The sequence below is a fragment of the Oncorhynchus gorbuscha genome, linkage group LG01, assembly GCF_021184085.1.
Source record: "Oncorhynchus gorbuscha isolate QuinsamMale2020 ecotype Even-year linkage group LG01, OgorEven_v1.0, whole genome shotgun sequence".
Lineage (NCBI taxonomy): Eukaryota > Metazoa > Chordata > Actinopteri > Salmoniformes > Salmonidae > Oncorhynchus > Oncorhynchus gorbuscha.
This window is the reverse complement of record NC_060173.1, coordinates 47,486,459-47,506,952: the sequence shown is the minus strand read 5'-3', so window position 1 is coordinate 47,506,952 and position 20,494 is coordinate 47,486,459. Positions and strand designations below refer to the sequence as shown.

The window sequence follows — 20,494 nt, the reverse complement described above, 5'->3', positions numbered from 1 at the left end:
ATAACTGCACCGTAGCAGGACATCTTAGGTTGCTATAGCAACCAGCAAGTTATGTGTTCAAATTCCAATTTAAGGCTGATTCACAGTAAGGATCTCCTAAAAACATCCTTGGGGATGTACCTGTAACAAACTGGGAATTAGACAAAAACCTGCTTGGGGACCATGACTGCTAAAATGTAATTAATGTAAATTATTGCATTTCAAAGTAAAATATTCTAAATGACATTTGACACCTGGGTTTTGATGTCCCAATGTTGTGTCATGCACATGTTGAAATTGTGCATCCCCGTGTCACATTTTTTTGTCACGTTAAGTTCACACGAGATAATGTTCTCACATGTGCTCACCTACTGTATTGTCACGTGTAGTTTTATGTTATGACATGTTGCTTGACACGTTGTCCCATGTTGCTTCACATGTTGTCCCATGTTATCCCATTAACTTCACATTAAATCACGTGTTCATATGAGGAAGCACACCTTTATGTCCTCTTGTATGGCTTTTAATTAAGGTACATTTTAATTGAACCAGAATAATTTCCTCAGGCTCTGTTGCAATTCGTATGCTTCTTTTCACATTGGAGTGTTTTTACAGTTAGTATGGTTCGCACAACGATTCAGGGTAAGCTTGTTTTTACATTCATACGTTTTACTGTGGAGTTTTCCAGTGTGGGTGTATGCCATGTAACTGGGGGTGATTTATCCTTTCACGCTGTGTATTGGGCCAAGAGCACGGCTCTGGTTGCTGCAGGGGCGAACCTGACACCCAGGCCACCGTGAGTTACTACAGGTGTGTCACTAAACCTAACCTCTCGACAGGGACGCAGAAATGTCCCGACTCCCAAATGCGCTGTACAAACATAAGTCTGCAGAGAAAGTTAACTGGAGTAATATATGCTCTTTCTTGTCTTATTGGTGGGTGGGAGCCATTATTTTCCCTCTGTCTCAACATCCCGGAACGAACACCATTCAGAACAGAGAGTGTCACTTTTTGAATCTTAGGTTACAGTACTGCTTGCTGGGGTGAATTATTTTGCAATGTTTCCATATCCCTTCACGGAGATATACACCTGCATGTTTCCTCACATGCCAGCAGAGGGGAGCTATTGTCTTGACTTCATTCTCTACCATGGGCAACTGATGTGGGTTGAGCTGAATGTATCATTTTATCAATTTACCATCTTCGGTTGGTGCCAAAGGCTCCATTTGTGGACTGCAAAACAATTTTTAAAAAACGTATGGGAGTGTAAACCCTATGACCTACTGAAGGTCATGGTCTGAATATGAGATACTATGAGATCCCATAGGCCAGGAGAGTAGAAGCTTAGCGCTCTTCTAATCGTTTTTTTTTTAAAGGAGATTAGTCTTAAAGACCCCCTACTTGATGTCCCACTGATACATCCCTTATCACTTAGCCTCACTGCAGCACTCTCCAAAGTTGTATCAAGACAAAAGTACAAATAGATCATCCTATTACATTTTTTTTTGTTAATCGCTTTGGTACTAGTATGTGGTAAAGTATGTGGTAAAACTCGTAGTACAAAACTCAAAACAGATCATCATAAACACGTTTATTTTCTCTCACAACATTAAGGACATTTTCAATTGACTAAGTACATCACACAAAATCACACAGTAACTTTTTGACCAAACCTAATCACTGTTCCGGCTAGAAATACCTTTCATATCAAGTAATTGCCTTTCACAATACTTTTCGTATGATTCTCTTCTCATTTGTTTCAATACATTTGACCATCACTTAATCCAACAGCGTTTAATGGTTTAAATCCCTTAACCGTTTGGTAAACCTATAGATTTGAAATTGGTTTGTCTACTATATATGTATTTTGAGAGCTACAGAAATAAAATGTACAGTCGTGGCCCAAAAGAATTAGAGAATGACACAAATATATATAATATCAAATATTAATTTCCACAAAGTTTGCTGCTTCAGTGTCTTTAGATATTTTTGTCAGATGTTACTACGGAATACTGAAGTATAATTACAAGCATTTCATAAGTGTCAAAGGCTTTTATTGACAATTACATGAAGTTGATGCAAAGAGTCAATATTTGCAGTGTTGACCCTTCTTTTTTAAGACCTCTGCAATCCACCCTGGCATTCTGTCAATTAACTTCTGGACCACGTCCTGACTGATGGCAGCCCATTCTTGCATAATCAATGCTTGGAATTTGTCAGCATTTGTGGGGTTTTGTTTTGCCTCTTGAGAATTGATCACAAGTTCCCAATGGGATTAAGGTCTGGGGAGTTTCCTGGCCATGGACCCAAAATATTGATGTTTTGTTCCCCGAGCCACTTAGTTATCACTTTTGCCTTATGGCAAGGTGCTCCATTATGCTGGAAAAGGCATTGTTCATCACCAAACTGTTCCTGGATGGTTGGGAGAAGTTGCTCTTGGAGGATGTGTTGGTACCATTCTTTATTCATGGCTGTGTTCTTAGGCAAAATTGTGAGTGAGCCCACTCCCTTGGCTGAGAAGCAACCCCACACATGAAGGGTCTCAGGATGCTGATGGTACTGCTCACCTTGTCTTCTCCGGACAAGCTTTTTTCCGGATGCCCCAAACGATCTGAAAGGGGATTCATCAGAGGAAATTACTTTACCCCAGTCCTCAGCAATCCAATCCCTGTACCTTTTGCAGAATATCAGTCTGCCCCTGATGTTTTTCCTGGAGAGAAGTGGCTTCTTTGCTGCCCTTCTTGACACCAGGCCATCCTCCAAAAGTCTTCGCCTCACTGTGCGTGCAGATGCACTCACACATGCCTGCTGCCATTCCTATGCAAGCTCTGTACTGGTGGTGCCCCGATCCCGCAGCTGAATCAACTTTAGGTGACGGTCCTGGTGCTTGCTGGACTTTCTTGGGTGCGCTGAAGCCTTCTTCACAACAATTGAACCGCTCTCCTTGAAGTTCTTGATGATCCGATAAATGGTTGATTTAGGTGCAATCTTACTGGCAGCAATATCCTTGCCTGTGAAGCCCATTTTGTGCAAAGCAATGATGACGACACATTTCCTTGCAGGTAAACATGATTGACAGAGGAAGAGCAATGACTCCAAGCACCACACTCCTTCTGAAGCTTCCAGTCTGTTATTCAAACTCAATCAGCATGACAGAGTGATCTTCAGCCTTGTCCTCATCAACACTCATGCCTGTGTTAACAAGACAATCACTGACATGATGTCAGCTGGTCCTTTTGTGGCAGGGCTGAAATGCAATGGAAATGTTTTTGGGGGGATTCAGTTCATTTGCATGGCAAAGAGGGACTTTGCAATTAATTGCAATTCACCTGATCACTATTCCTAACATTCTGGAGTATATGCAAATTGCCATCATAAAAACTGAGGCAGCAGACTTTGTGAAAATGAATATTTGTGTCATTCTCAAAACTTTTTGGCCACAACTGTATGTTTGTAAAGTATAAACTTCTAAATTGCATGCATGACACCTTTGCCGATGTGGCATCCATCAATCGCCCACCTTTCAAAGACGCACCATGTATCTATGAAACATATTTACCTGGTGCCTTTTGAGAAACAACGACTGGGTGAAACAACTGCGGGCCGAGTATGTTCAGGTACAGCACTATATACTGTGTTACTGTTACTGTTAATGCACATGCTGTTTCACAATATCATACTGGAATTATATTGTAAAAATAGATTATCAAATACATTTTTAAAAGGTGTTGGTGTTTGATGCTTCTGTGAACCATTACTTGTATATGGAGAATAAGAACACCTCCTCCCAGCTGCCCACTGCACTGAAGATAGGAAACACTGTCACCACTGATAAATCCACCATAATTGAGAATTTCAATAAGCATTTTTCTACGGCTGGCCATGCTTTCCACCTGGCTACTCCTACCCCAGTCAACAGCACTGCACCCCCAACAGCAACTCGCCCAAGCCTTCCCCATTTCTCCTTCTCCCAAATCCATTCAGCTGATGTTCTGAAAGAGCTGAAAAATCTGGACCCCTACAAATCAGCCGGGCTAGACAATCTGGACCCTTTCTTTCTAAAATTATCTGCCGAAATTGTTGCCACCCCTATTACTAGCCTGTTCAACCTCTCTTTCGTGTCGTCTGAGATTCCCAAAGATTGGAAAGCAGCTGCGGTCATCCCCCTCTTCAAAGGGGGGGACACTCTTGACCCAAACTGCTACAGACCTATATCTATCCTACCATGCCTTTCTAAGGTCTTCAAAAGCCAAGTCAACAAACAGATTACCGACCATTTCGAATCTCACCATACCTTCTCTGCTATGCAATCTGGTTTCAGAGCTGGTCATGGGTGCACCTCAGCCACGCTCAAGGTCCTAAACAATATCTTAACCGCCATCGATAAGAAACATTACTGTGCAGCCAGATTCATTGATCTGGCCAAGGCTTTCGATTCTGTCAACCACCACATCCTCATCGGCAGACTCGACAGCCTTGGTTTCTCAAATGATTGCCTCGCCTGGTTCGCCAACTACTTCTCTGATAGAGTTCAGTGTGTCAAATCGGAGGGTCTGCTGTCCGGACCTCTGGCAGTCTCTATGGGGGTGCCACAGGGTTCAATTCTTGGACCGACTCTCTTCTCTGTATACATCAATGAGGTCGCTCTTGCTGCTGGTCCCTGATCCACCTCTACGCAGACGACACCATTCTGTATACTTCCGGCCCTTCTTTGGACACTGTGTTAACAACCCTCCAGGCAAGCTTCAATGCCATACAACTCTCCTTCCGTGGCCTCCAATTGCTCTTAAATACAAGTAAAACTAAATGCATGCTCTTCAACCGATCGCTACCTGCACCTACCCGCCTGTCCAACATCACTACTCTGGACGGCTCTGACTTAGAATACGTGGACAACTACAAATACTTAGGTGTCTGGTTAGACTGTAAACTCTCCTTCCAGACCCATATCAAACATCTCCAATCCAAAGTTAAATCTAGAATTGGCTTCCTATTTCGCAACAAAGCATCCTTCACTCATGCTGCCAAACATACCCTTGTAAAACTGACCATCCTACCAATCCTCGACTTTGGCGATGTCATTTACAAAATAGCCTCCAATACCCTACTCAACAAATTGGATGCAGTCCAAAGCCCCATATACTACCCACCATTGCGACCTGTACGCTCTCGTTGGCTGGCCCTCGCTTCATACTCGTCGCCAAACCCACTAGCTCCATGTCATCTACAAGACCCTGCTAGGTAAGTCCCCCCTTATCTCAGCTCGCTGGTCACCATAGCATCTCCCACCTGTAGCACACGCTCCAGCAGGTATATCTCTCTAGTCACCCCCAAAACCAATTCTTTCTTTGGCCGCCTCTCCTTCCAGTTCTCTGCTGCCAATGACTGGAACGAACTACAAAAATCTCTGAAACTGGAAACACTTATCTCCCTCACTAGCTTTAAGCACCAACTGTCAGAGCATCTTACAGATTACTGCACCTGTACATAGCCCACCTATAATTTAGCCCAAACAACTACCTCTTTCCCAACTGTATTTAATTTATTTATTTATTTTGCTCCTTTGTACCCCATTATTTTTATTTCTACTTTGCACATTCTTCCATTGCAAAACTACCGTTCCAGTGTTTTACTTGCTATATTGTATTTACTTTGCCACCATGGCCTTTTTTGCCTTTACCTCCCTTCTCACCTAATTTGCTCACATTGTATATAGACTTGTTTATACTGTATTATTGACTGTATGTTTGTTTTACTCCATGTGTAACTCTGTGTCGTTGTATCTGTCGAACTGCTTTGCTTTATCTTGGCCAGGTCGCAATTGTAAATGAGAACTTGTTCTCAACTTGCCTACCTGGTTAAATAAAGGTGAAATAAATAAAAATATCTTTGTTGATGAAGCGGGCATCAACCTGGCCAAAACTCAGCACAGTGGGCGGAACCTCATCGGCCAACGGGCGACCGTCCAAGTGCCTGAACAACGTGCGGGAAACATTTTAATGTGTGCAGATATCTCTGAAGAAGGTGTGGTAGGATGTAGGCAATTACTTGGATCCTACTGTTATGCCGGTGAATGAGGACCCAAAAGCGACTTGGCGAAAACAGAGTCTTTAATCCAGTAAGAAACTTTACAAAACAAAAAGCATAATACTACTCGTAAAGACGAGAACAGACTGGAGACTTGATCGAGAACTGCAGGTTGCCTCGGGAAGGCACTTGAACCTAGCAGACTCAGACACCTGCTCACCACGCAGCATCTGAGGGAAACACGACACGACAGGGCAAAACATAGACACAGCACGGTGAATTATAGATGAGGATCCGACAGGGCAGGTACGGAAAACAAGGAGAGAAATAGGGACTCTAATCAGGGAAAAGGATCGGGAACAGGTGTGGGAAGACTAAATGATGATTAGGGGAATAGGAACAGCTGGGAGCAGGAACGGAACGATAGAGAGCCGTCTCCTTAGCGGAGAGAGAGCGAGAGAGTGAGAGAGGGAGGGGAGAGAGAGGGATAAAAAGAGGGAAAGAACCTAATAAGACCAGCAGAGGGAAACGAACAGAAGGGAAAGCACAAGGACAAGACATGATAATTAATGACAAAACATGACAGTACCCCCCACTCACCGAGCGCCTCCTGGCGCACTCGAGGAGGAATCTAAACTGGCGGCAACGGAGGAAATCATCAATGAGTGAACGGTCCAGCACGTCCCGAGACGGAACCCAACTCCTCTCCTCAGGACCGTAACCCTCCCAATCCACTAAGTATTGGTGACCCCGTCCCCAGCTTGGAGAACGCATGTCCATGATCTTATGTACCTTGTCAGAACAGCCGTTTTCCCTCGTCCCCTCTCTGAAATAGGTGCGCTCTCGACAAGGACGGGAGGGGGAGGGAAGACGAACGGGGGTGCGAAGAAAGGGCTTGACACAGGAGACATGGAAGACAGGATGGACGCGACGAAGATGTCGCGGAAGATGTCAAATCGCCAGGTTCCTCCTGAGAAGTGGGGACAGAAGAAATGGGAGGGATGGCAGACATTAAGCACTTCACATGACAAGATACGTTCCAGGATAGGATAGAATTACAAGACCAATTAATAGAAGGATTATGACATACTAGCCAGGGATGACCCAAAACAACAGGTGTGAAAGGTGAACGAAAAATCAAAAAAGAAATAGTCTCACTGTGGTTACCAGATACTGTGAGAGTTAAAGGTAGTGTCTCAAATCTGATACTGGGAAGATGACTACCATCTAAGGCAAACATGGGCGTGAGGCTTGTCTAACTGTCTGAAAGGAATGTTATGTTTCCAGAACCCATGCTTCTGGGAAGATGTCCATGAAACAACCCTCAGCCCCAGAGTCAATCAAGGCACTGCATGTAGCACCCGAACCGGTCCAGCGTAGATGGACCGACATAGTAGTACAGGATCTAGATGAAGAGACCTGAGTAGTAGCGCTCACCAGTAGCCCTCTGCTTACTGATGGGCTCTGGCCTCTTACTGGACATGAATTAACAAAATGTCCATCAAATCCGCAATAGAGGCACAGGCGGTTGGTGATCCTCCGTTCCCTCTCCTTAGTCGAGATGCGAATCCCTCCCAGCTGCATGGGCTCAGTCTCAGAGCCAGAGGAGGGAGATGGTTGCGATGCGGAGCAGGGAAACACCGTTGATGCGAGCTCTCTTCCACGAGCCTGGTGACGAAGATCTACCCGTCGTTCTATGCGGATGGCGAGAGCAATCAAAGAGTCCACACTGGAGGGAACCTCCCGAGAGAGAATCTCATCTTTGACCACTGTGTGGAGTCCCTCCAGAAAACGAGCGAGCAGCGCCGGCTCGTTCCAGTCACTAGAGGCAGCAAGAGTACGAAACTCTATAGAGTAATCCGTTATGGATCGATCACCTTGGCATAGGGAAGCCAGGGCCCTAGAAGCCTCCCCACCAAAAACTGAACGGTCAAAAACCCGAATCATCTCCTCTTTAAAGTTCTGGTAATTGTTAGAACAATCAGCCCTTGCCTCCCAGATAGCTGTGCCCCACTCTCGGGCCCGGCCAGTAAGGAGTGAAATGACGTAAGCAACCCGAGCTCTCTCTCTAGAGTATGTGTTGGGTTGGAGAGAGAACACAATCTCACACTGGGTGAGAAAGGAGCGGCACTCAGTGGGCTGCCCGGAGTAGCAAGGTGGGTTATTAACCCTAGGTTCTGGAGGCTCGGCAGGCCAGGAAGTAACAGGTGGCACGAGACGAAGACTCTGGAACTGTCCAGAGAGGTCGGACACCTGAGCGGCCAAGTTCTCCACGGCATGGCGAGCAGCAGACAATTCCTGCTCGTGTCTGCCGAGCATGGCTCCTTGGATCTCGACGGCAGTGTTACGAGCGTCTGTAGTCGCTGGGTCCATTCCTTGGTCGGATCCTTCTGTTATGCCGGTGAATGAGGACCCAAAAGCGACTTGGCGAAAACAGAGTCTTTAATCCAGTAAGAAACTTTACAAAACAAAAAGCATAATACTACTCGTAAAGACGAGAACAGACTGGAGACTTGATCGAGAACTGCAGGTTGCCTCGGGAAGGCACTTGAACCTAGCAGACTCAGACACCTGCTCACCACGCAGCATCTGAGGGAAACACGACACGACAGGGCAAAACATAGACACAGCACGGTGAATTATAGATGAGGATCCGACAGGGCAGGTACGGAAAACAAGGAGAGAAATAGGGACTCTAATCAGGGAAAAGGATCGGGAACAGGTGTGGGAAGACTAAATGATGATTAGGGGAATAGGAACAGCTGGGAGCAGGAACGGAACGATAGAGAGAAGAGAGAGCGAGAGAGTGAGAGAGGGAGGGGGAGAGAGAGGGATAAAAAGAGGGAAAGAACCTAATAAGACCAGCAGAGGGAAACGAACAGAAGGGAAAGCACAAGGACAAGACATGATAATTAATGACAAAACATGACACCTACAGTGCTGCACACCTCATTGTGTCTCTCAATAAAATTGAGCTGGCCTGTCAAGGTGAAGGGGTCACCTATGTCATTGTGTGGGACAATGTCAGGTTCCAACATTCAGAAGTGGCCCAGGAATGGTTTCGGGCCCATCCCCGATTCGTGACCCTACAGTTAACCTTTCCCCATACTCTACTTTCCTCAACCTTATTGAGGGTCTTTTTCAGCATGGAGGTTGAAGGTATATGATTGCCATTCTCAGGAGCGTGCCAAAAGGTTTTTCTCGTGGTGCATGAAGAATGAGGACATTCACTGTGATGTGGATGAGAATTTAAGGTCAAATACTCAAGACAGGCTGGATGCAAACAAACCTTTAGCACACATTGTTTTATTTTATTTTAATTGGTTTCATTTCATTTCTTACATTTGAATTTAGAATGTACACCTATATTACAATTAAACTCGGCAAAAAAAGACATGTCCCCTTTTCAGTACCTTGTCATTTAAAGATAATTCATAAAAATCCAAATAACTTCACAGATCTTCATTGTAAAGGGATTCAACACTGTTTCCCATGCTTGTTCATTGAACCATGAACAATTAATGAACATGCTCCTGTGGAGCAGTCGATAAGACACTAACAGCTTACAGACGGTAGGCAATTAAGGTCACAGTTGTGAAACCTTAGGACACTAAAAAAGCCTTTCTACTGACTTTGAAAAACACCAAACGAAAGATGCCCAGGGTCCCTGCTTATCTGCATGAACGTTCCTTATGCATGCAGCAAGGAGGCATGAGAACTGCAGATGTGGCAAGGGCAATAAATTGCAATGTCTGTACTGTGAGGCACCTAAGACAGAGCTACAGGGAGAAGGAGCTGACAGCTGATTGACCTCGCAGTGGCAGACCACGTGTAAGAACACCTGCACAGGATCAGTACATCTGAATATCACACCTGCGGGACAGGTACAGGATGGCAACAACAACTGCCCGAGTTACACTGGAACGCACAATCCCTCTATAAGTGCTCAGACTGTCCGCAATAGTCTGAGAGAGGCTGGACTGAGGGCTTGTAGGCCTGTTGTAAGGCAGATCCTCACCAGACATCACCAGCAACAATGTTGCCTATGGGCACAAACCCACTGTCGCTGGACCAGAGCGGGATCAATTTGGAGGTTGAGGGTCCGTTATGGTCTGGGGGCGGTGTGTCACAGCATCATCGGACTGAGCTTGTTGTCATTGCAGGCAATCTCAACACTGTGCGTTACAGGGAAGACATCCTCCTCCCACATGCGGTACCCTTCCTGCAGGCTCATCCTGACATGACCCTCCAGCATGACAATGCAACCAGCCATACTGCACATTCTGTGCGTGATTTCCTGCAAGACAGCAAGAAGAGCCAGACAGCCAGCGAAGAGCCAGGATCTCAATCCCATTGAGCACTTCTGGGACCTGTTGGATCGGAGGGTGAGGGCTAGGGCCATTCCCCCCAGAAATGTCCGGGAACTTGCAGGTGCCTTGGAGGAAGAGTGGGGTAACGTCTCACAGCAAGAACTGGCAAATCTGGTGCAGTCCGTGAGGAGGAGATGCACTGCAGTACTTAATGCAGCTGGTGGCCACACCAGATACTGACTGTTACTTTTGATTTTGACCCCACCTTTGTTCAGGGAGACATGATTCCATTTCTGTTAGTCACATGTCTGTGGTACTTGTTCAGTTTATGTCTCAGTTGTTGAATCTAGTTGTGTTCATACAAATATTTACACATGTTAAGTTTGCTGAAAATAAATGCAGTTGACAGTGAGAGGACGTTTCTATTTTTGCTGAGTTTATATCTGAAAATAACATGGTTGTTTTGCATGAATGATTGTAGAGGTAGTCGTCCTTGATCACACCTTTTATTACACATTGATTAGATATTATGTAAATTAAAGGTTTTCTGTCAGTTTTGTTGTGTATTACCTAATGTGAACTGTAATGCACTGTAGCATATACGACTTTTAGCACTTCTAAGGGCAATTTGAAACATCTCTGCATTGTTTGTTATTGGCTAACTGGTAGTCAAAACGACTACATTTAGAAGATATCATAATGTTGTGTTTTGGTGATTAAACCAATGTTCTCATTACATTTCACAAACTATTATTTTGAATCAATGTTTGTGGTGAGAGATTTGTGAAAATGTACCACATACTTGTGAAAATAGTACCAAAGCAATTTTTTTTAAATCATAAAGGTGTGTGTGTGTGTGAGTGCGTGTATGTATCTGAGCATGCTGTGCATTTGTGCCGTGTGTGTGTTCATTCGGTAATGCTCCCTCCTGCTTAGTGGTGCTCCTGTGCCAGAGTGCCACATTGCCAGAGTGGCCGGGCGGGATTTGGCTTGGCAAGCGTGTTTATGTTGGAGGGGAGTATCAGGCTTCATTAGATATCCCAGTCCAGCACTGCCTTTGCTAAAAAAACGTTGGGGCTTTTATTTATCATCCACTGATTGGATGGACAAGAGCCTGTCTCCAGAAATCACTATAATCCTCTTAGATAAAACAAACCCCTCATCCAATCCTCCGCTTCGATCCCCCCTCGCTCTCTCCCTCCTCCTCTCTACTTTCCCTCCATCCACCCCTCCCTTCCTCTCACTCTCCTATCCCCATCTCGGTTGGGGTGGGGAGTTTTAATCCAACTAGGTTACGCCCTATATTTGATGACAGAGTAGGCAGCGTCGGAATGCCGACAAATCAATGGCTGCTGCAAGCCTCCCTCCCATCATTTTTCTGTGGGTCATTCTCATCTCGTCGTTGTCAGTGTGACGGCACGTCTGTCTGGTCTGTGCATAACCTGTTCATCTGCTCTGGTATTCCAGAGACCAGGAAAGGATCCTTCACCGCTAGGATGCAGAGAGGAACTACAGTATCTAGATCTGGTGAATGACCACCATGCAACTTTTGATGAATACCTCTTCGAGTGTCGTCTTCATGGTTGACCGACGGGTCACAGTGATCTAAACAGTGCCTCTTCATTGTGTCATGTTGGAGTGTTTTGAGCTTCTCAACTTCTAACACTAGAAGGCAAGACTTCTGACACCGAGAGGAGAATGCTGTAGTGATTTAGGATTAGAAAAAGGAGAGGTTGGCCTGTGGTTTTGAGAGAATGAGAAGATAACGAGAAAGACTTGGGGGATGACAGAATCCCGACTGCGGGTATTTACGGACTCAGAGGAGGACAGTATTCCGGTTCACATATTCAACACAGTCAAAAATGACGTCATGGGGCTTCCACTTCCTTTAGCCGACATGAGAACACTTTCCCCCACAGACTCATTGGGATGTTCCTCGACACTTTCCTGAGGCTTGCTGATCCTGAGGTGTGTTGTCGTTGTTTTGTTGTGTGCTGACTGAGACATTGGAGAGGAGCCATAGATACCACCGGTACAGATGTCTTCCTCAGGCGACACAGTGGGCCCAGGCAGGATGGGACTACTACCCAGGGCTGACACAGCGGACCCTTACAGGATGGGACTACTACCCAGGGCTGACACAGTGGGCCCAGGCAGGATGGGACTACTACCCAGGGCTGACACAGTGGACCCTTACAGGATGGGACTACTACCCAGGGCTGACACAGTGGGCCCAGGCAGGATGGGACTAGGACCCAGGGCTGACACAGTGGGCCCAGGCAGGATGGGACTAGGACCCAGGGCTGACACAGTGGGTCCAGGCAGGATGGGACTAGGACCCAGGGCTGACACAGTGGGCCCAGGCAGGATGGGACTTGGACCCAGGGCTGACACAGTGGGCCCAGGTAGGATGGGACTGGGACCCAGGGCTGACACAGTGGACCCAGGCAGGATGGGACTAGGACCCAGGGCCGAGCCAGGTGGAGTAACGAACAGGCTGTTACCCAGAGGGACTCCAGCGGGGCTGAGGCTGGGCCTGTGGATCCTGTGTTTCAGCTGGTTCTGCTTCACTGCTCACGCTCAGATGAAGATACCACCTGAGACGTGAGTAGCCCCTTAGTGCTATCATGTAGTACTGCTCACCTCCAACAGTCTCTCCTTTAAAGTTTCTATTCATACAGGCTACTGAGGCTTTGTGTGTCAGCTACACCTCAGATGTGGAGGCACAAGGGGGATAAATCTATCACTTGGTGCAGTGGTATTCTTACTGTACTATCTCAAATATATAATTCCCTGTTGGTCCAGCACTGTGTGATATGTAGCAATCCTCCAGTTGGCCTTTGATGTTGATGAGTCTCCACAGTTTTATCAGCAACTTGTCACCCTGATATTGACTGTTACAGTACCCTCCTAACAGATGTTGCACTTGGAAAAATTTTGAGGAAGCACATTTTCTGACCAGCCGAATCCATCCATTTATAGTAGGGGGACAAAAATGTCTGCTAAAAGGCATATAAGGAGGAGGATTTCTAGGTTGAACCTCTATTCCAATACGGTCTGTCTGACTGACTGGCTGGTTATTGTTGTTTATCTGCAGTCAGCTGCTGTTCGGTTTGTTTCAAGGCCTGATTACACATTGACCCTGATTCCTCTCTCCTCTGCCTCCGCTTCACTCCCTCCGCTATAATTGAACCCCATCCAACTGTCACCAAAATCACAGCACCTAAAAAGGTCCCATGAGCCAGGGAGATTAATCACGCTCGAGTCCCACACTCTGCACTCTGCTTGTCAGCCCGTCTGGCCCTGTGTTCACATTCATCTCTCATCCCACCATATTAGGGGACAGTGCCAGCGGTCAGCCAGGCCAGTTCCACAACATGATTTGATGTGATGTGATTCATCATCTGGCGTCAAAGCCAGGATTTTTTTCCCCCCTTGCTTTCAAAATCCAGATTTTCTCAACTTGTGGGAATTCAGCCACCATTTTACTTTTGCTGGAAGAGAACAAACATCGTCATCGGGTCACTCAGTGTGCTGATGTGACGGAGTGTTTGTCACGTGGTTTACTACATTACATTTTGCTTCATCCCATGTGGGCAAGCCTTGTCTTTGTGATAAAATGCATTGCAGTTTCCCCAAGGCACAATGGAGAGTGCTGGCTGTTCTGCTCTTGTCTGTGTTTCTGTAGATTAGATTTTGTAGGCTAATACAGGGCTGGCGTTGGACAAACGAGATATTCTCTTGAGCTTACATACATTTAAATCCTTGAGTCAGGCCGAATATCATATTGATTGACCCAAAGCTGTCTCGCTCTTCAAAGTTGCCAACAGCTTATTGCTGGCAGTTCCACTGGTTTTTAAGCCAGTGTGTTATAGATCAAATATACTTGACCCACTAACAGGCAACATTTGGCATAGGACGTCATTGTCTTGCTTTTGCAACTAGTAATAAATCTGACCATGATGAAACGAAAGACTCCATAATGACATCCTTGCAACCGGTTTTGCCAACCAAGTTATTTTTTTACCAAGAAGCATTTCTCCCATAGGCTGCCAATTCCCAGTAAGCAGTGGTCAGTTCAGTCACTGCCAGTGGCAGGAAGTGGTCCAAAGTGCCAGTCGTATGATCGATTGACCACTGTTATTTTGCAGGACTCTGCCCTCACCCATTTGGGCCAGGCCAATAGCCAGGGGTATCACACCACATTGGTAGACAGATGGTCATGCAGACCGGAGTGTGTTGTCAGAGGAACCTCCTGTGAGCAGACCTGCATGTTAACTTGTACCACACTGGGTCCATCACTGCCTGAAGCCTCAGCGGGACTGTGGCAGTCTGATCCAAGGTGTTATCACTGCAGACCTGGATTTGATTTGATTTGAATGGTAGTTTTAACTGTGCTTTGCAGTAAGTAACTATTTTTCCCGGGGGAACCAACAGTTACTTTGAAGGGTGACTCCAACTATTTGAAAACAGATCTCAGAAAGTGACTACTTTTCAAAACTATATTAATACAGATCTGAGAAAGCTAAAACTTTTTACAAATATTTTAGTCCAGATCACAGGAAGTTACTTCAACTAATAGCATTGCTGTATCTGGAACTGCATGTTGATGATAGAAATATAATGAATAGAGCACCCACAATCTCATATACTATTCCAATCTAGCTGACAGCCATATTTGATCTACACAATACATTTCTATCTGAACATTCGGTAAATGTCCATTCTTCTCAATGTCCATGAACCCAGGTGTATATAATCAAGTGAAACCAATTAACCAATGATATTTTGTACAGATAAGTATAAATAAGTTGTGACGCTCAACTACTGTATGGCTCTTCGACATGACACTGAATATTTATTTTATGATACTTGATAAAACTGTAATTCAAAAGCCAATTTGTAACAATGCAAACAGCAAGTTGGACGCTTACACAGCAAATTCTCAAGTGTAATAAAATAAATAATTAACCGTGTTAAATCAACAACAAAAGGGTGGAGTCTGTGGACCCAAATAGACACTATTTCCCAGAGTGCATTGCCTTTCGAGTAAATTGTTGCATTCATCCATTTTCGATCCTATGGACTTCACCAATTGAGTTCCTAAGCTCTAACATTTTTTTTAAACACAATGCCACACGAAATCAGGGATGGGTAACTTTGATGGGGGTGGGTGTCACAAGAAACAGGAACTCATCATGAGGGGCTACAGTTTTAGAGTTCCTTTTGTGCAGTTCTACACATTTTACCATGAGGCAAACTAATTTCATGCACATTTTAGTTTTCGTGTTAAATCTGTGCAATTCGTCACATTTTAATATGATATTTTAATATGAAATCTGAGTGAGACTGACTAGAAAATCAATGGGGGTCTAATCAAGGTCTAATCCGGCCTAGCTGGCCACTAGACTAATTTACCAAACAAACAGTTGGCGGATGCATTGTTACGTACCCTTACCACCTTGGGGTGGCCATCAAATCAAATCAAATCATATTTTATATATATATATATAAAAATATTTTATTTGTCACATACACATGGTTAGCAGATGTTAGTGCGAGTGTAGCGAAATGCTTGTGCTTCTAGTTCCGACAATGTAGTAATAACCAACAAGTAATCTAGCTAACAATTCCAAAACTACTACCTTATAGACACAAGTGTAAGGGGATAAAGAATATGTACATAAAGATATATGAATGAGTGATGGCACAGAGCGGCATAGGCAAGATACAGTAGATGGTATTGAGTGCAGTATATACATATGAGATGAGTATGTAAACAAAGTGGCATAGTTAAAGTGGCTAGTGATACATGTATTACATAAGGATGCAGTAGATGATATAGAGTACAGTATATACGTATACATATGAGATGAATAATGTAGGGTAAACATTGTAAACATGTAAACATTATATTAGGTAGCATTGTTTAAAGTGGCTAGTGATATATTTTACATAATTTCCCATAAATTCCCATTATTAAAGTGGCTGGAGTTGAGTCAGTGTGTTGGCAGCAGCCACTCAATGTTGGTGGTGGATGTTTAACAGTCTGATGGCCTTGAGATAGAAGCTGTTTTTCAGTCTCTCGGTCCCAGCTTTGATGCACCTGTACTGACCTCGCCTTCTGGATGATAGCGGGGTGAACAGGCAGTGGCTCGGGTGGTTGATGTCCTTGATGATCTTTATGGCCTTCCTGTGACATCGGGTGGTGTAGGTGTCCTGGAGGGCAGGTAGTTTGCCCCCGGTGATGCGTTGTGCAGACCTCACTACCCTCTGGAGAGCCGTACGGTTGTGGGCGGAGCAGTTGCCGTACCAGGCGGTGATACAGCCCGACAGGATGTTCTCGATTGTGCATCTGTAGAAGTTTGTGAGTGCTTTTGGTGACAAGCCGAATTTCTTCAGCCTCCTGAGGTTGAAGAGGCGCTGCTGCGCCTTCTTCACGATGCCGTCTGTGTGGGTGGACCAATTCAGTTTGTCTGTGATGTGTACGCCGAGGAACTTAAAACTTACTACCCTCTCCACTACTGTTCCATCGATGTGGATAGGGGGGTGTTCCCTCTGCGGTTTCCTGAAGTACACAATCATCTCTTTAGTTTTGTTCACGTTGAGTGTGAGGTTATTTTCCTGACACCACACTCCGAGGGCCCTCACCTACTCCCTGTAGGCCATCTAGTCGTTGTTGGTAATCAAGCCTACCACTGTTGTGTCGTCCGCAAACTTGATGATTGAGTTGGAGGCGTGCGTGGCCACGCAGTCGTGGGTGAACAGGGAGTACAGGAGAGGGCTCAGAATGCACCCTTGTGGGGCCCCAGTGTTGAGGATCAGCGGGGTGGAGATGTTGTTGCCTACCCTCACCACCTGGGGTGGCCCGTCAGGAAGTCCAGTACCCAGTTGCACAGGGCGGGTCGAGACCCAGGGTCTCGAGCTTGGAGGGCACTATGGTGTTAAATGCCGAGCTGTAGTCGATGAACAGCATTCTCACATAGGTATTCCTCTTGTCCAGATGGGTTAGGGCAGTGTGGTTGAGATTGCATCGTCTGTGGACCTATTTGGGCGGTAAGCAAATTGGAGTGGGTCTAGGGTGTCAGGTAGGGTGGAGGTGATATGGTCCTTGACTAGTCTCTCAAAGCACTTCATGATGACGGAAGTGAGTGCTACGGGGCGGTAGTCGTTTAGCTCAGTTACCTTAGCTTTCTTGGGAACAGGAACAATGGTGGCCCTCTTGAAGCATGTGGGAACAACAGACTGGGATAGGGATTGATTGAATATGTCCGTAAACACACCAGCCAGCTGGTCTGCGCATGCTCTGAGGGCGCGGCTGGGGATGCCGTCTGGGCCTGCAGCCTTACGAGGGTTGACACGTTTAAATGTTTTCCTTACGTCGGCTGCAGTGAAGGAGAGTCCGCATGTTTTAGTTGCGGGCAGTGTCAGTGGCACTGTATTGTCCTCAAAGCGGGCAAAAAAGTTATTTAGTCTGCATGGGAGCAAGACATCCTGGTCCGTTACGGTGCTGGTTTTCTTTTTGTAATCCGTGATTGACTGTAGACCCTGCCACATACCTCTTGTGTCTGAGCCGTTGAATTGAGATTCTACTTTGTCTCTATACTGACGCTTAGCTTGTTTGATTGCCTTGCGGAGGGAATAGTTACACTATTTGTATTCGGTCATGTTTCCAGTCACCTTGCCCTGATTAAAAGCAGTGGTTCGCGCTTTCAGTTTCACGCGAATGCTGCCATCAATCCAAGGTTTCTGGTTTGGGAATGTTTTAATCATTGCTATGGGAACGACATCTTCAACGCATGTTCTAATGAACTCGCACACCGAATCAGCGTATTCGTCAATGTTGCCGTCTGACGCAATACGGAACATATCCCAGTCCACGTGATGGAAGCAGTCTTGGAGTGTGGAATCAGATTGGTCGGACCAGCGTTGAACAGACCTCAGCGCGGGAGCTTCTTGTTTTAGTTTCTGTCTGTAGGCAGGGATCAACAAAATGGAGTCGTGGTCAGCTTTTCCGAAAGGAGGTCGGGGCAGGGCCTTATATGCGTCGCAGAAGTTGGAATAGCAATGATCCAAGGTTTTTCCAGCCCTGGTTGCGCAATCGATACGCTGATAAAATTTAGGGAGTCTTGTTTACAGGAAGTCCAGGATCCAGTTGCAGAGGGAGGTGTTTAGTCCCAGGGTTCTTAGCTTAGTGTTGAGAGTTGAAGGCAATATGGTGTTGAACGCTGAGCTGTGTTCAATGAATAGCATTCCCACATAGGTGTTCCTTTTGTCCAGGTGGGAAATAGAAGTGTTGAGTGCAATAGAGATTGCATCATCTGTAGATCTGTTGGAGCGGTATGCAAATTGCAGTGGCTCTAGGGTTTCTGGGATAATGTTGTTGATGTGAGCCATGACCAGCCTTTCAAAGCACTTCATGGCTACAGACGTGAGTACTATGGGTTGGTAGTCATTTAGGCAGGTTACCTTAGTGTTCTTGGGAAAAGGGACTATGGTGGTCTGCTTGAAACATGTTGGTATTACAGACTCAGTCAGGGACAGGTTGAAAATGTCAATGATTACACTTGCCAGTTGGTCAAGCCATGCTCGGAGGACACGCCCTTGTAATCCGTCTGGTCCCGCGGCCTTGTGAATGTTGACCTGTTTAAAAAGTCTTACTCACATCGGCTACGGAGAACGTGATCACATAGTCATCCAGAACAGCTGATGCTCTCATGTATACTTCAGTGTTACTTGCCTCGAAGCGAGCATAGAACTAATTTAGCTTGTATGATAGGCTTGTGTCACTGGGCAGCTCACGGCTGTGATTCTATTTGTAGTCTGTAATGGTTTGCAAGCCCTGCCACATACGATGAGCATCGGAGCCATTGTTGTACAATTCAATATTAGTCCTGTATTGACACTTTTCCTGTTAGATTATTCGTTGGAGGGCATAGCAGAATTTCTTATAAGCTTCCGGGTTAGAGTCCCGCTCCTTGAAAGCAGCAGCTCCACCCTTTAGCTCAGTGTGGATGTTGCCTGTAATCCATGGCTTCTGGTTGGGGTATGTACGTTCAGTCACTGTGGGGACGATTTCCTCGATGCACTTATTGATAAAGCCAGAGACTGATGTGGTGTACTCCTCAATGCCATCTGAAGAATCACAGGACATATTCCAGTCTGTGCTAGCAAAACAGTCCTGTAGCTTAGCATCTGCTTCGTCTGACCAATTTCTTACTGACCAAGTCACTGGTGCTTCCTGCTTTAGTTTTTGCTTGTAAGCAGAGGGGATAGAATTATGGTCAGATTTTCCAAATGGAGGGCGAGGGAGAGCTTTGTACGCATCTCTGTGTGTGGAGTGAAGGTGGTCTAGAGTTTTTCCCCTCTAGTTGCACATTTAACATGCTGGTAGAAATTAAGTAAAACGGATTTGAGTTTCCCTGCATTAAAGTCCCCATACACTAGGCGCGCCACCTCTGGATGAGTATTTTCCTGTTTGTTTATGGCCGTATACAGCTCATTGAGTTCGAGCTTAGTGCCGTCATCGGTTTGTGGTGGTATATAGACAGCTACCAAAAATACATCTGAAAACTCTCTTGGCAAATAGTGTGTTCTACAGCTTATCTTGAGATACTCTACCTCAGGTGAGAAAACCTTGAGACTTTTTTAGATTTTGTGCACCAGCTGTTGTTTACAAACATATATAGACAGCCACCCCTTGTCTTACCAGAGGCCGTTGTTCTATCCTGCTCGAAAAAGCTTAAAACCCACAAGCTGTATGTTATTCATGTCACCGTTCAGCCACGACTCGGGGACACATAAGATGTTACAGTTTATAATGTCCCGTTGGTAGGATATACATGATTGTAGTTTGTCTATTTCACTATTGATTGATTGTGCGTTGGCTAATAGGACTGACGGTAAAGGTAGATTACACTCTCGGCGTCGGATCCTTCCAAGGCACCCGGAACTTCGTCCCCAATACCTCTTTCTCCTGCGAATGACGGGGCTGAGGGCCTTGTCGGGCATCTGAAGTAAATCCTTCCTGTCCGACTCATTGAAGAAAAAGTACTAGTCCAGTACGCGGTGAGTCATCACTGTCCTGATATCTAGAAGCTCTTTTCGGTCATAAGACTCGGTGGCAGAAACATTATGTACAAAACAAGTTACAAATAACACAACAAAACATACACAAT

At 45.5% G+C, this 20,494-nt stretch overlaps 1 protein-coding gene across 2 annotated transcripts in view; it reads left to right on the top strand.

Moving 5' to 3' along the window:
* The first annotated feature begins 11,716 nt into the window (after window positions 1-11,716).
* Window positions 11,717-20,494, top strand: part of LOC124038732 (voltage-dependent calcium channel subunit alpha-2/delta-4-like) — an 87,172-nt gene continuing 78,394 nt past the window's right edge. For both annotated transcript variants that reach the window (XM_046354816.1, XM_046354811.1), the window contains exon 1: window positions 11,717-12,920. In XM_046354816.1, the coding sequence (XP_046210772.1) occupies window positions 12,355-12,920 (566 nt within the window). In that variant the 5' untranslated portion in view covers window positions 11,717-12,354. The remainder of the gene's footprint in view (window positions 12,921-20,494) is intronic.